The sequence below is a fragment of the Sinohyriopsis cumingii genome, chromosome 5 (genome assembly GCF_028554795.1).
Source record: "Sinohyriopsis cumingii isolate HCF-2022 chromosome 5, ASM2855479v2, whole genome shotgun sequence".
Lineage (NCBI taxonomy): Eukaryota > Metazoa > Mollusca > Bivalvia > Unionida > Unionidae > Sinohyriopsis > Sinohyriopsis cumingii.
The window spans coordinates 150,234,507-150,250,981 of record NC_142965.1 but is presented as its reverse complement, the minus strand read 5'-3'; the positions used below and the strand labels follow the sequence as shown (position 1 = coordinate 150,250,981).

General features: G+C 37.1%; 1 protein-coding gene across 1 annotated transcript in view; it reads left to right on the top strand.

Annotated features, from left to right (window-relative positions):
• LOC149800450 (telomerase Cajal body protein 1-like) overlaps window positions 1-16,475 on the top strand; it is a 104,130-nt gene that overhangs the window by 10,221 nt on the left and 77,434 nt on the right. The window contains exon 2 of the mRNA XM_089960067.1: window positions 1,350-2,353. Within this exon, the coding sequence (XP_089816193.1) occupies window positions 1,386-2,353 (968 nt within the window). The 5' untranslated portion in view covers window positions 1,350-1,385. The remainder of the gene's footprint in view (window positions 1-1,349; window positions 2,354-16,475) is intronic.

Sequence of the window (16,475 nt, the reverse complement as noted above, 5' to 3'; positions counted from 1 at the left end):
AACTTGAGACCATCACAGTGTGCAGTTACTAAACTTTGTGGATGGCTTTCTCGTGGGGTAAGGAACTTAGGGTGAGGAAGAAATTTTAGGATTGAAGATCAAGGTCACTTTGAGAATACAGGTAGTTTCTAAACAATAACATTATCATCACACTGTCATCAGTTATTAAACTTTGTAGACGGCTTGCACTTGGCATAAGAAACAAACCAATAGATTTTGGGATCAAAATGTCAGTGATCCGGTCACTTGCAAGATAACTTGAATTTGAGGTATCAAAGAGATCTTTATTTTGGGGTCAAAAGGTCAGAGGTCTGGGTTATTGTTGCTCAGTGAAACATGGGCATTGTAGTCTAACTTTTGTTCCTTAGTAAGTTACTTGGCCATATTTTGTATATTTTTTGCACTTAATAAAGGAACCCAAAGATTCTGGGGTCTAAAGATCAGATATCATGGTCATGGTAAGTTTTAATAATTAAATAATTTATCTGCATATTACGTCTCATTGAAGACTACATACTTTGATTAATGTTGTAATTCATTGAAGGCTACATACTTTGATTAATGTTGTAATTCACTGAAGACTACATACTTTGACTAATGTTGTAATTCACTGAAGACTACATACTTTGACTAATGTTGTAATTCACTGAAGACTACATACTTTGATTAATGTTGTAATTCATTGAAAGCTACATAGTTTGATTAATGTTGTAATTCATTGAAGACTACATACTTTGACTAATGTTGTAATTCATTGAAGACTACATACTTTGACTAATGTTGTAATTCATTGAAGACTACATACTTTGACTAATGTTGTAATTCATTGAAGACTACATACTTTGACTAATGTTGTAATTCATTGAAGACTACATACTTTGACTAATGTTGTAATTCACTGATGACTACATACTTTGACTAATTTTGTACTTCATTGAAGACTACATACTTTGACTAATGTTGTAATTCATTGAGATCCATGACTTGAAAACTTTTTACACTATGCCATCTGAATAGAATTCACATGGCTCTTAGGCAAACAATTGTGTTTGTGTGACATTGGATTTATCAATGAATTATTAATTGCCCTATAACAGTTAGTAAGGTCATTTGTAGAATTCACTCTCAATGAAATCCTATTTACAGTCTCCATGCAACATATACTCCAAAGTTGTGAAATACTGAATATATGTAAAAGATTCTATATTCCTGCCATTATGTGATTCTTTAAGTTGACATTGTTTAACTCAAAAGAGCTATGCAAGAACTGAATAACTTACTAATAGTTTTTATAGTCAGTTCTGAATGATGCTTATTTGTAAAAAAAAATAACTTTTTACCCATTGCAGATTCATTCTTGGTGATTAGATCTTCAAACATTTAACATGGAGGATTCAGAAATAAACACACAAAATGTACTGAATCAGATGGTGGAGGCAATTGAGGATGCAAGGGAGACAACTCTTTCAGAAGTTCAGGACACTCAAACTGTGTTAGGTGAAATCGACAATGTTGTTACAACTGGTTTTCAGACACATCAGGATCTGTCAGTTTCCTCCTATGGAATACCAGAATGTGAAGGAGAAGAAGGTGAAACACAGTCATTTTATTCACAGTTTGGTGAAGATGATGTGAATGTTACTGGGGTAGATCAGAGAAATCAAGAAATTCCAACCTCTGTTGCTGGGACTGAAGCAGAAAGCCAACTCCAGAATGAAGAAGTCACAAATTCTGATTTTTATTTTTTTGTAGAAGATGGCAGCCCAAAATCAAAAAATCCAGAATATGATAAAAATGATAGCCTTAAGTTGGTAGGGTTAGATTTTACAGTAGAAAATAATTCAAATCAGAACTCAGTGAATCAGTGTTCAAAATTGGATGATTGTATAGAAAATACAGAGATTTTGACCAAAACAACAAATCAGAGACAAGATGTATCAGATTCTATTGTCACAGATCCAACACATTCATCGGATGTATCTTGCTCAGGTGGTCAATCAGACAAAATATTTACAAACATCTCCCACAGCGAATCTGAGCAACAATCACTGGAGGGAAATCATCAAGCAAAATACAGACATGGTGAAGTGAGAAGCCAGATGAAAGAATTAAACTTTGAACAAGAACTATCTTCCCAGATTCAGGATTCATCTGTATATGCTTTATCAAAATCTTCCCAAGATGGAAGTTATCAAGAAACAGAAGGACAGCCTCCCACAAAAAGGAGACGAGAAGGACAGGAAAATATAGATTTTTCTTCATCAGAAGAAACAAATATAACAGTGAACAGTGGCTCATCCAGTGGGTCAGAGGTGACCACAGTCATTGAAACACAAGAAGAGACTGGTGGAAGGTAGTTTGTTGTAAATGTTTCAATCCTTTGTTTTGCCTATATGACGGTATGAAGTAGTTGCATTCCTATAAATTGCACAGTGTCAAATTCTAATCTCAGAGTTTATTTTGAAGTAGGGGATTGGGGTTTTTCTTAGCTCACCTTGACAATGGCCAGGCAAGTCTATGGTATGACACTGAGTACACCCTGTGCTTTATGTTTGTCCCCAAACACTTGCTTGTGAGTGCTCTAATATGGTGTGGCACTGAGTACACCCTGTACTTTGTTTGTCCCCTAACACTTGCTTGTGAGTGCTCTAATATGGTATGGCACTGAGTACACTCTGTGCTTTATGTTTGTCCCCTAACAATTGCTTGTGAGTGCTCTAAGGCTCTAATTGTTGACAAAATTTCATTCAGACTTTATATGCTCAAGATCCTGGATGAATTTGAATATGAGCAACATCAGTGCATATTAAAGAGGTGACATTTCATCTGATTGGTTGAATATGAGTGATGTCTATCCATATTAATGAGGTGATATTTCATCTGATTGGTTGAATATGAGTGACATCTATCCATATTAATGAGGTGATATTTCGTCAGATTGGTTGAATATGAGCGACATCTATCCATATTAATGAGGTGATATTTCATCTGATTGGTTGAATATGAGTGACTTCAGTGCATATTATTGAGTCAATAGCATGTGAACACTAGAAACCATATTGATTAACAAAATTTTGTAATTCTTATGTGCATAAGCTTTTGTCTTCAAGATCTTGGAAGAATTAAGCTGTGATCAACAGGCACTCGTATCAGTGAATTAATACAATCCAAATAATGCATCCAATTGATTGAGTTCTTTATTACTATGTAGGTCATATGATAGTTTTATTACATACATTTAGATTATTGTTTATAGAAGTTAAAAAAGGTCAAGAAATGTAATTATAGAAATTTTCTATTGAAACCATGTATACACATAGTTGTCATATATGAAGTTACTTGACATTTTATATTAGAAAGCAAGGGAAGTAATAAATATTTAAAATTGTTTAGAAGATGCATAAATTACAATAGAAGATGATATACATGTACAAATAAAAACATGTACAATGATATACATGTACAGATAAATAAAATACATGATAGGGATTGTAATGAATGATTTGTAATTTAAACTGAAGAAAAATGTAATTGCTGCAAAACAAGTAACAATTGAAGCTGATAATAATTTGATAATATATTTATATGACTGGTTTGTAAAGTACCAATGAAGATTTGACTAAGGATACATTAGTGTTAAATTTACACAAAATGCAGTGTACAGTGTTGCACCTTGCCAGTGTCCCCTAAATTGACAAATTTCCCATATCCCTACATATTGACATTGTCCCCTAAAGTGACAAATTTCCCATATCCCTACATCTTGACATTGTCCCCTAAAGTGACAAATTTCCCATATCCCTATAACTTGACCATTATTAGGCAGATTTAGTTAAAATAACCCCTTCATAGCTAAACCAAGGAGCAACACTGTAGTTATTGCAAAAACTTGTCCATGTTTTAAAACCTTGAACATTTTTAATGCCATTTGACAGTTACTATTATTATTATATTTAAGTACCCCAAACCATTACCATTATTGTTGTATTTAAGTGCCCCAAACAGTTACCATTATTGTTGTATTTAAGTGCCCCAAAACAGTTACCATTATTGTTGTATTTAAGTATCCCAAACAGTTACCATTATTGTTGTATTTAAGTACCCCAAACAGTTACCATTATTGTCGTATTTGAGTACCCCAAACAGTTACCATTATTGTCGTATTTGAGTGCCCCAAACAGTTACCATTATTGTCATATTTAAGTGCCCCAAACAGTTACCATTATTGTTGTATCTAAGTGCCCCAAACAGTTACCATTATTGTTGTATTTAAGGGGCCCAAACAGTTACCATTATTGTTGTATTTAAGTGCCCCAAACAGTTACCATTATTGTTGTATTTAAGTGCCCCAAACAGTTACCTTTATTGTTGTATTTAAGTGCCCCAAACAGTTACCATTATTGTTGTATTTAAGGGCCCCAAACAGTTACCATTTAAAAATGTTAATATGCATTATTTTTGGGCATTTTGTATATTCAGTGCCATCAGCTACAAATCGTTTTAAATGTATATTTTCTGTTTAGCATTTATTGAAAACAAAATCCCAAATATTCTTGCCTCCTGAAACACCTCCTATTTATTTAATTTCCAAAAGCTAAGAAACCCATGACCTTAAAAATTCCTCTGAAATTCAGCTGCTAATCAAATGGTGGGAATCAAACCTACAACCTTTTAAGCCATTACAGCTTCCTACAACCTTATAAACCATTACAGCTTCCTACAACCTTGTAAGCCATTACAGCTTCTTACAGCCTTGTAAGCCATTACAGCTTCCTACAACATCTTAAGCCATTACAGCTTCCTACAACCTTATAAGCCATTACAGCTTCTTACAACCTTGTAAGCCCTTACAGCTTCCTACAACCTTGTAAGCCCATAGAGCTTCCTACTACCTTGTAAGCCATTACAGCTTCTTACAACCTTGTAAGCCCTTACAGCTTCCTACAACCTTGTAAACCATTACAGCTTCCTACAACCTTGTAAGCCATTACAGCTTCTTACAACCTTGTAAGCCATTACAGCTTCTTGCAACCTTGTAAGCCCTTACAGCTCCCTACAACCTTGTAAGCCCTTACAGCTTCCTACAACCTTGTAAGCCCTTACAGCTTCCTACAACCTTGTAAGCCATTACAGCTTCCTACAACCTTGTAAGCCCTTACAGCTTCATACAACCTTGTAAGCCATTACAGCTCCCTACAACCTTGTAAGCCATTACAGCTTCATACAGCCTTGTAAGCCATTACAGCTTCTTACAACCTTGTAAGCCAGTACAGCTTCCTACAACCTTGTAAGCCATTACAGCTTCATACAACCTTGTAAGCCATTACAGCTCCCTACAACCTTGCAAGCCATTACAGCTTCCTACAACCTTGTAAGCCATTACAGCTTCTTACAACCTTTTAAGCCATTACAGCTTCTTGCAACCTTGTAAGCCCTTACAGCTCCCTACAACCTTGTAAGCCCTTACAGCTTCCTACAACCTTGTAAGCCCTTACAGCTTCCTATAACCTTGTAAGCCCTTACAGCTTCCTATAACCTTGTAAGCCCTTACAGCTTCCTACAACCTTGTAAGCCCTTACAGCTTCCTACAACCTTGTAAGCCCTTACAGCTCCCTACAACCTTGTAAGCCATTACAGCTTCATACAGCCTTGTAAGCCATTACAGCTTCTTACAACCTTGTAAGCCCTTACAGCTTCCTACAACCTTGTAAGCCATTACAGCTTCCTACAACCTTGTAAGCCATTACAGCTTCTTGCAACCTTTTAAGCCATTACAGCTTCTTGCAACCTTTTAAGCCCTTACAGCTCCCTACAACCTTGTAAGCCCTTACAGCTTCCTACAACCTTGTAAGCCCTTACAGCTTCCTACAACCTTGTAAGCCATTACAGCTTCTTATAACCTTGTAAGCCCTTACAGCTTCCTACAACCTTGTAAGCCCTTACAGCTTCATACAACCTTGTAAGCCATTACAGCTCCCTACAACCTTGTAAGCCATTACAGCTTCATACAGCCTTGTAAGCCATTACAGCTTCTTACAACCTTGTAAGCCAGTACAGCTTCATACAACCTTGTAAGCCATTACAGCTCCCTACAACCTTGCAAGCCATTACAGCTTCCTACAACCTTGTAAGCCATTACAGCTTCTTACAACCTTTTAAGACATTACAGCTTCTTGCAACCTTGTAAGCCCTTACAGCTCCCTACAACCTTGTAAGCCCTTACAGCTTCCTACAACCTTGTAAGCCCTTACAGCTTCCTATAACCTTGTAAGCCCTTACAGCTTCCTACAACCTTGTAAGCCCTTACAGCTTCCTACAACCTTGTAAGCCCTTACAGCTCCCTACAACCTTGTAAGCCATTACAGCTTCATACAGCCTTGTAAGCCATTACAGCTTCTTACAACCTTGTAAGCCAGTACAGCTTCCTACAACCTTGTAAGCCATTACAGCTTCATACAACCTTGTAAGCCATTACAGCTCCCTACAATCTTGTAAGCCATTACAGCTTCTTGCAACCTTGTAAGCCATTACAGCTTCTTGCAACCTTGTAAGCCCTTACAGCTTCCTACAACCTTGTCAGCCATTACAGCTCCCTACAACCTTGTAAGCCATTACAGCTTCTTACAACCTTGTAAGCCCTTACAGCTTCCTACAACCTTGTAAGCCCTTACAGCTTCCTACAACCTTGTAAGACATTACAGCTTCTTACAGCCTTGTAAGCCATTACAGCTTCTTACAGCCTTGTAAGCCATTACAGCTTCCTACAACCTTATAAGCCCTTACAGCTTCCTACAACCTTGTAAGCCATTACAGCTTCTTATAACCTTGTAAGCCCTTACAACTTCCTACAACCTTGTAAGCCATTACAGCTTCATACAATCTTGTAAGCCATTACAGCTCCCTACAACCTTGTAAGCCATTACAGCGTCATACAGCCTTGTAAGCCATTAACAGCTTCTTACAACCTTGTAAGCCCTTACAGCTTCCTACAACCTTGTAAGCCAGTACAGCTTCCTACAACCTTGTAAGCCATTACAGTTCCCTACAACCTTGTAAGCCATTACCACTCCCTACAACCTTGTAAGCCCTTACAGCTTCCTACAACCTTGTAAGCCATTACAGCTCCCTACAACCTTGTAAGCCATTACAGCTTCCTTTTGTTGGGACCCCAGAGGTTATGGCTTTCAAGGTGTGGCTGTGGTGGGGATGAGGGATAATAGACCCAGGAATTTATGCTGATTATACAGATTAGCCCCTCTTGTAATGCCAAGCAAGTATTTGCAGTTCACACATCTGGCTAGAACAGTTTCTGAGTTATGAATCAGAGTCTAGTCCTAATGTGGCATGGACAGTTTCGAAGATATGAATCAGTCTAGTCTGAATGGGGCATTGATGGATCCAGAGTTTTGAAGATATGAATCAGTCTAGTCTGAATGGGGCATTGATGGATCCAGAGTTTTGAATCAGAGTTTAGTCCTAATGGGCTTGGATGGATCCAGAGTTATGAATCAGAGTCTAATCTTAATGGGGCATTGATGGATCCAGAGTAATGAATCAGAGTTTAGTCCCAATGGGGCATTGATGGATCCAGAGTTATGAATCAGAGTTTAGTCCTAATGGGGCATGGATGGATCCAGAATTACGAATCAGTCTAGTCCTGATGGGGCATGAATGGATCCAGAATTATGAAACATTATAGTCCTGATGGGGCATGAATGGATCCAGAGTTATGAATCAGAGTCTAGTTCTAATTGGGCATGGATGGATCCAGAATTATGAATCAGAGTCTAGTCCTAATGGGGCATGAATGGATCCAGAATTATGAATCAGAGTCTAGTCCTAATGGGGCATTGATTGATCCAGAGTTATGAATCAGAGTCTAGTTCTAATTGGGCATGGATGGATCCAGAATTATGAATCAGAGTCTAGTCCTAATGGGGCATCAGTGGATCCCATGGACAATGCTGGTTGTATATATGATATCTCTGTTATGCAGAGAAAGGATCTTATATATGTTATCCAGAGAAAGGAAGCCATATATATATATATATATATATATATATATATATATATATATATATATATATATATATATATATATACATACAGTGTATCCCCCAGGGGTGTAAAACTGAGGGTAAAAAAAACCCCTTGGTGTCAGAACTGGGGGTCAAGTAAAAAATGTGGGGGTCAAAATCTACTGACAAATTTTCATCTGACTTGTACTTTTTCAGCTTGAAGTAGGATATTGCAACTTGCACAACATACTCTCTCTTTCTCTCTAAACATACAAATAAACGAACATGCACAATTAACAAACAAATACATTGTCCATTCAAAGAATAATTTTATTAGTTCATTTTTCTTTTAAAGTCGTACTTTTAACAGTTTCCTTCTAATCTTTATGAAGCAATATTATAGACGAACACATTACATACAGGCCAATACAAACAACCTAATAAATCTTTTTAACCAAATGACAGTTAATTTACTGCCTGTCATAAAATGTGTACTATCATCGGTTTCATTGTACTTCGTCCTAGAACAAATTTATCCAAAAATCAAGGAGGCTAATGATTCATCTTGTTTCTTATAAGTTACACTTGAACTTTAAGATCTTTCTTTTATCACAGCAAAGTTAAAAACCAACAAAATCTACAATGAAACCCTGACTGTGTAATTCAAATAAACGCATTGGTCTTGGCAAGTTTACTGATTTGTTTGTTGTGAAAGAATGTCTTCTTTTATAATGTGTCCTCCAGATATCTTGTGGTGAACAAGGGCAGATTATTTAAAATTCTTAAACCCTGTCATGAAAGGAATATTCACTTTTGCAGTCTTTGCAATCACGTGATCAGAAGTCACACCGGTATTAATCCTAAAAGATGTGCCTTATTCCAGTCAAGGGAATTATTTTCTCCATTTTTCATTAAAGTTAGATAAAGAGTTACTCTTTTGTGTTCTGCTTCTTCCACTTTCTTTGCTAATGATTCTTAGTGCACGGCGTTTTATTCTGGAGATCACTTTCTAGTGTAGCAAGCAGTTAGGTTAAACATCAAGATGACATCTTGCTGAGCTCGATGGAAATCTCATGAGAGCTCACGAGATTAGGGGAACCTACTCCATCATAAAGTTTCCTATGCTAGTTTGGTTCCTTATTTCGTATGTTCCTTGCGTTGCACTCCACTATACGAATAGAGGAGTGCAACACAGGGAGTAAGCAAAGCGGGAAACCAGTCAATGCCTATGCTCAAAGTATACACGATGCCACCCCTCATCCAATGCATTGGATGTAAAATAAATCCTGATCGCATTATGTGAATCCTTTGCGTAAAAAACCCCGCATGGCAACAAAATGTGTACGTCAATTTTCCACAGCGTGCATCCCTGACGCACAAATGTGCGTAAAGGGAAACACTGTATATATATATATGATCAAGGAAAGAAGAAAATGACACCAATATTAATAGACAATGTGGCAAATATATACTCTAAGATTTTCTTTCCTCACTACAGTTTCAGTATGTGTGGTATTATGACTCTATGTTCTTAACCTGAGTAGCAGAAAAGAGCTGAAAGCAACAAGCTTTGTACAATTCAACAAATAATTTATCTCCCTGGAATACATACTGAAACTATTAAAAAGAACTTACAGTATTGTGAGTTAAATCCCAAATAGTCCAACAAGTTCTAACACAGGTCCAAAGCTTCCAGTTGAATAATAATAATAATAATAATAATAATAATAATAATTTATTATCTAACTTCATTGTCATGAGTGACCATATGCAGAACGTCATCAGCGACCATGACTTTTTAGGCAAAATATGGCTTCAACTATGAATGACCATATTGCAAAACTGATACATTGACCACTAACCTTGATTTAATCCTTTGTATACATGAATGTAACCCAGACATAAGGACTTGTCACAAATTGCTATTGAATGGTATCTTTGCCTTCATCAGTAACAGTAGTAAGTGTTAATTGTTTTCTAGATTTGATTGTCATTATTACAGAGTGATGATAATGATGACATGTAATGTGTCTGCAAATTAGTGTTAACGTCACAAAGGATGTGATGGTATAATGTACAAGTCTGTGCCTGATATGGAGAATCTTACTGAGATTCGACCCAGATAGTACCAATATACAGCAGTTCTGGCAGATAGTCAGCAATCTGAATCTACCCACAGGCAGGAAAGAATTTAAACTTCTTGGTGGACTAGTTATGTACTCGTTACCAGTTCTGAGGATAATTAACGTTTACTCTATAGGATCCAATAACAGTAAATTATCTCTTATGTGTTAAGATCAACAGTGGTGAGGACTGCTACCTTTAGAAATGATGTAAGAAATGCTAGAACTGCTTGTGGTACATATAAGATGGGTATGATTTGCAACCCAGAAATGATCTAAGAAACGCTGGAACTGCTTGTGGTACATATAAGATGGGTATGATTGGCAACCCAGGAATGATCAAAGAAACGCTTGAACTGCTTGTGGTACATATAAGATGGGTATGAATGGCAACCCAGGAATGATCTAAGAAACACTAGAACTGCTTGTGGTACATATAAGATGGGTATGAATGGCAACCCAGGAATGATCTAAGAAACACTAGAACTGCTTGTGGTACATATAAGATGGGTATGAATGGCAACCCAGGAATAATCTAAGAAACACTAGAACTGCTTGTGATACATATAAGATGGGTATGAATGGCAACCCAGGAATGATCTAAGAAACACTAGAACTGCTTGTGGTACATATAAGATGGGTATGATTGGCAACCCAGAAATGATCTAAGAAACGCTGGAACTGCTTGTGGTACATATAAGATGGGTATGAATGGCAACCCAGGAATGATCTAAGAAACGCTTGAACTGCTTGCGGTACATATAAGATGGGTATGAATGGCAACCCAGGAATGATCTAAGAAACGCTTGAACTGCTTGTGGTACATATAAGATGGGTATGAATGGCAACCCAGGAATGATCTAAGAAACACTAGAACTGCTTGTGGTACATATAAGATGGGTATGAATGGCAACCCAGGAATAATCTAAGAAACACTAGAACTGCTTGTGGTACATATAAGATGGGTATGATTGGCAACCCAGGAATGATCTAAGAAACGCTAGAACTGCTTGTGGTACATATAAGATGGGTATGAATGGCAACCCAGGAATAATCTAAGAAACACTAGAACTGCTTGTGGTACATATAAGATGGGTATGATTGGCAACCCAGGAATGATCTAAGAAACGCTAGAACTGCTTGCGGTACATATAAGATGGGTATGAATGGCAACCCAGGAATAATCTAAGAAACACTAGAACTGCTTGCGGTACATATAAGATGGGTATGATTGGCAACCCAGAAATGATCTAAGAAACGCTGGAACTGCTTGTGGTACATATAAGACGGGTATGATTGGCAACCCAGGAATGATCTAAGAAACGCTTGAACTGCTTGTGGTACATATAAGATGGGTATGAATGGCAACCCAGGAATAATCTAAGAAACACTAGAACTGCTTGTGGTGCATATAAGATGGGTATGAATGGCAACCCAGGAATGATCTAAGAAATGCTTGAACTGCTTGTGGTACATATAAGATGGGTATGAATGGCAACCCAGGAATGGTCTAAGAAATGCTAGAACTGCTTGTGGTACATATAAGATGGGTATGAATGGCAACCCAGGAATGATCTAAGAAACACTAAAATTGCTTGTGGTACATATAAGATGGGTATGAATGGCAACCCAGGAATGATCTAAGAAATGCTAGAACTGCTTGTGGTACATATAAGATGGGTACGAATAGCAACCCAGGAATGATCTAAGAAATGCTAGAACTGCTTGTGGTACATATAAGATGGATATGAATGGCAACCCAGGAATGATCTAAGAAACACTAGAACTGCTTGTGGTACATATAAGACGGGTATGAATGGCAACCCAGGAATGACCTAAGAAACACTAGAACTGCTTGTGGTACATATAAGATGGGTATGAATGGCAACCCAGGAATGATCTAAGAAATGCTTGAACTGCTTGTGGTACATATAAGATGGGTATGAATAGCAACCCAGGAATGATCTAAGAAATGCTAGAACTGCTTGTGGTACATATAAGATGGATATGAATGGCAACCCAGGAATGATCTAAGAAACGCTAGAACTGCTTGTGGTACATATAAGATGGGTATGAATGGCAACCCAGGAATGATCTAAGAAATGCTAGAACTGCTTGTGGTACATATAAGATGGGTATGATTGGCAACCCAGGAATGATCTAAGAAATGCTAGAACTGCTTGTGGTACATATAAGATGGGTATGAATGGCAACCCAGGAATGATCTAAGAAATGCTAGAACTGCTTGTGGTACATATAAGATAGGCATGAATGGCAACCCAGGAATGATCTAAGAAATGCTTGAACTGCTTGTGGTACATATAAGATGGGTATGAATGGCAACCCAGGAATGATCTAAGAAATGCTAGAACTGCTTGTGGTACATATAAGATAGGCATGAATGGCAACCCTGGAATGATCTAAGAAATGCTTGAACTGCTTGTGGTACATATAATGACCTATATAAAGTTCCATGGAGTATGATCCAAAATTTGGATGACATAGATGAAGCCATGAGGGTGTGGACTGACTTGTTTATGGATGTAGTATCTAAGCATGCACCACTGAAAGTACATCGAGTAAAGACTGATATTCAACCTAATTGGCTTACTACTGAAATCCTAGATGCTATGAAAACACGAGACAAATTCAAGGCTATTGAAAACCATGCACAATATAAAGTATGGAGAAATAAAATAACAAGTATGATCAAAAAAGCTAAAAAAACTTATTATCAATCATTGCTTGAAAACAAAAAGAGCAACACAAACTCCATTTGGAAAGTCTTCAATGAACTCACTGGAGGAACGCACAAAAAACAGACAAATAAAATTCACTCACTTCTGGTAAATGACACCATAGTCACTGATGAAACTGACATTGCAAATGTTTTCAATGATTTTTTCATCAACATTACCACAAAGTTAAAAGAGCCAGTGATAGAAAACAACTTTAATGAACTGAAAAAGTTCTGCAGCAGTAAAATCTCAAAGGAGGTATGTTTCTCTATCCCACCAGTGTCAAAAAAACTTTGTTAAAAAATGTCTCAGTGAACTTGATACCAAGAAAGCTACAGGACTTGATCAGATTGGTCCACGACTCATTAAATCTTCTGCCTTTGCTATTGTAGATAGCATAACATTCATAATTAATTTAAGTATTGCAACCTCATCTGTCCCCAAAATATGGAAAACTGCAAAAGTAACTCCTATTCACAAATCTGGTTCTAAGGATGATGCTGATAACTACAGACCAATTTCAATACTACCAAACTTGTCAAAATTGATTGAAAAACATGTCCATGACTCATTCATGTCATATTTAACCAAACACTTGCTGTTACACCCTAATCAATCAGGCTTTAGACAGAACCATTCCTGTGAGACTGCGTTGATCTCCCTAACTGATAAATGGCTTCAAGCACTTGACCAAGGTAGAATAATAGGAACTGTATTTGTAGATTTCAGGAAAGCTTTTGACATGGTGGATCATGAAATCCTTTTGAAGAAACTGAAAATCTACCAGTGTGATGAAAGAACAATTAGATGGTTTACTTTGTACTTAAATGAGAGAACACAACATGTTTACATAAATAATGTTCTGTCTGAACCTGAAACAATTAGATATGGAGTACCACAAGGCTCAATTCTAGGTCCACTACTATTCATTTTATTTATTAATGACCTACCACTTTTACTAAGAGACTCAATAACATCTACAGATCTCTATGCAGATGACACAACATTGTCAGACATCCAAAACACAAAGCATGAGCTCGAAATTTCTTTACAGAATGCCCTAAACAAACTGGAAAACTGGTGCACATGTAATGGCATGGTGGTAAATACTGGTAAAACTAAAATATTACTTATCTCAACACGGCAAAGAAGGACAAATCTTGATAGTGATGAACTATGTCTGACATGGAAGGATACAAATCTGCAAATAGTCTGTCAGGATAGGCTACTTGGTGTTCTGGTAGATAATAACCTATCATGAACTGAACATATCAAACATACCAGTAAAAAAGTCAATTCAAGTTTATGGCTTCTCAGTAGGATAAGACATTTTCTCCCTGAAAGGCACAGGAAACTATTTTATAACAGTTACATACAACCCTATTTGGACTACTGTAGTACAGTATGGGGTAATTCAAATGATAAAAACATAGCAAAGCTGGCACATCTTCAAAAAAGAGCATTTGAGCTAATATCAATCCAGAAAGAAAGCAAGGAAAGTTTAGCTGGTAGGTTAAAAATATTACCTATTAAAGACCGAATCTGTTTGAGAAAAGCCAAATTAATGTACAGGATATCTCAGAATAGTGCTCCTGAATATTTACAATCACTATTCCAGTATAGGCTACCTGGTAATACTCCCCACCTGCGATCCATGTCAAGCAAACAGTATAAAATTCCCAAACCAAATAAGGAGTTATTTAAAAAAAGTTTCCAATACTCTGGAACTCTGCTCTGGAATAGTATTCCAGCTGAGATTAGAAATGCCCACTCTATTTCCTTCTTCCAAACCCAATATATCCAGTGGCTTCAGAGATGCAGCTTAAATAAATGAATTCCTTTGTATGAGGGCCTCAAGGTAGATTAGTTTTTAGCTAATTGTGTTACCCTCTTTAAATAAGGTCATTATTTAAATAAGGTCATTATTATTATTATTATTATTATAAGATGGGTATGAATGGCAACCCAGGAATGATTAAAGAAATGCTAGAACTGCTTGTGGTACATATAAGATGGGTATGAATGGCAACCCAGGAATGATCTAAGAAACACTAGAACTCCTTGTGGTACATATAAGATGGGTATGAATGGCAACCCAGGAATGATCTAAGAAACACTTGAACTGCTTGTGGTACATATAAGATGGGTATGATTGGCAACCCAGAAATGATCTAAGAAACGCTGGAACTGCTTGTGGTACATATAAGAAGGGTATGAATGGCAACCCAGGAATGATCTAAGAAATGCTAGAACTGCTTGTGGTACATATAAGATAGGTATGAATGGCAACCCAGGAATGATCTAAGAAATGCTTGAACTGCTTGTGGTACATATAAGATGGGTATGAATGGCAACCCAGGAATGATCTAAGAAATGCTAGAACTGCTTGTGGTACATATAAGATAGGCATGAATGGCAACCCAGGAATGATCTAAGAAATGCTTGAACTGCTTGTGGTACATATAAGATGGGTATGAATGGCAACCCAGGAATGATTAAAGAAATGCTAGAACTGCTTGTGGTACATATAAGATGGGTATGAATGGCAACCCAGGAATGATCTAAGAAACACTAGAACTCCTTGTGGTACATATAAGATGGGTATGAATGGCAACCCAGGAATGATCTAAGAAACACTTGAACTGCTTGTGGTACATATAAGATGGGTATGATTGGCAACCCAGAAATGATCTAAGAAACGCTGGAACTGCTTGTGGTACATATAAGATGGGTTTGAATGGCAACCCAGGAATGATCTAAGAAATGCTAGAACTGCTTGTGGTACATATAAGATGGGTATGAATGGCAACCCAGGAATGATCTAAGAAATGCTTGAACTGCTTGTGGTACATATAAGATGGGTATGAATGGCAACCCAGGAATGATCTAAGAAACACTAGAACTGCTTGTGGTACATATAAGATGGGTATGAATGGCAAGTTAATGTTAAAGGAATGATCTTAAGTGCATATTTAAATGTTAATAAAATGTACAAGTTTTGCAATAGTTTTGTCTAAAAATTGGGTCAGTGAAAATCTACCTCTTTTGCAGTCAGAATTCCTGACCATATTTTTAAAACAATCTTCTGATCTGTCATGACCTGTCACCTGTATACACAACTAGCATAGCATTGATGTGTTCCTTTTTTTCTGTCACATGTATACACAGCTAGCATAGAATTGACATGTTACTTCTGTTCTATCACATGTATACACAGCTAGCATAGCACTGATGTATTGCTTCTTTATTGTCACATTTGTTCACAATTAGCATTGATGTGTTACATCTTTTCTGTCACATATATACACAGCTAGCATAGCATTGATGTGTTACTTCTTTTCTGTCACATGTACAGAGCAGAACAACTTGATAACTGCCTGTGTTCATTGCTCGACAAACATGCCCCAGGTACCAAGTGCAGAGTATCAATTGAAAAGTGTTCTCCTTGGTATAGCAGTGTTTGGGACCACCTTCGCACTGCTAAAAGAGACCGCCGTAAAGCTGAAAGGCTTTGGCTTTCCACCAGACTCAATATTCATAAGCAAATCTATGAAGCCGCTAAGAAGAATGTCACAAATATAGTCCATGCAGTGAAA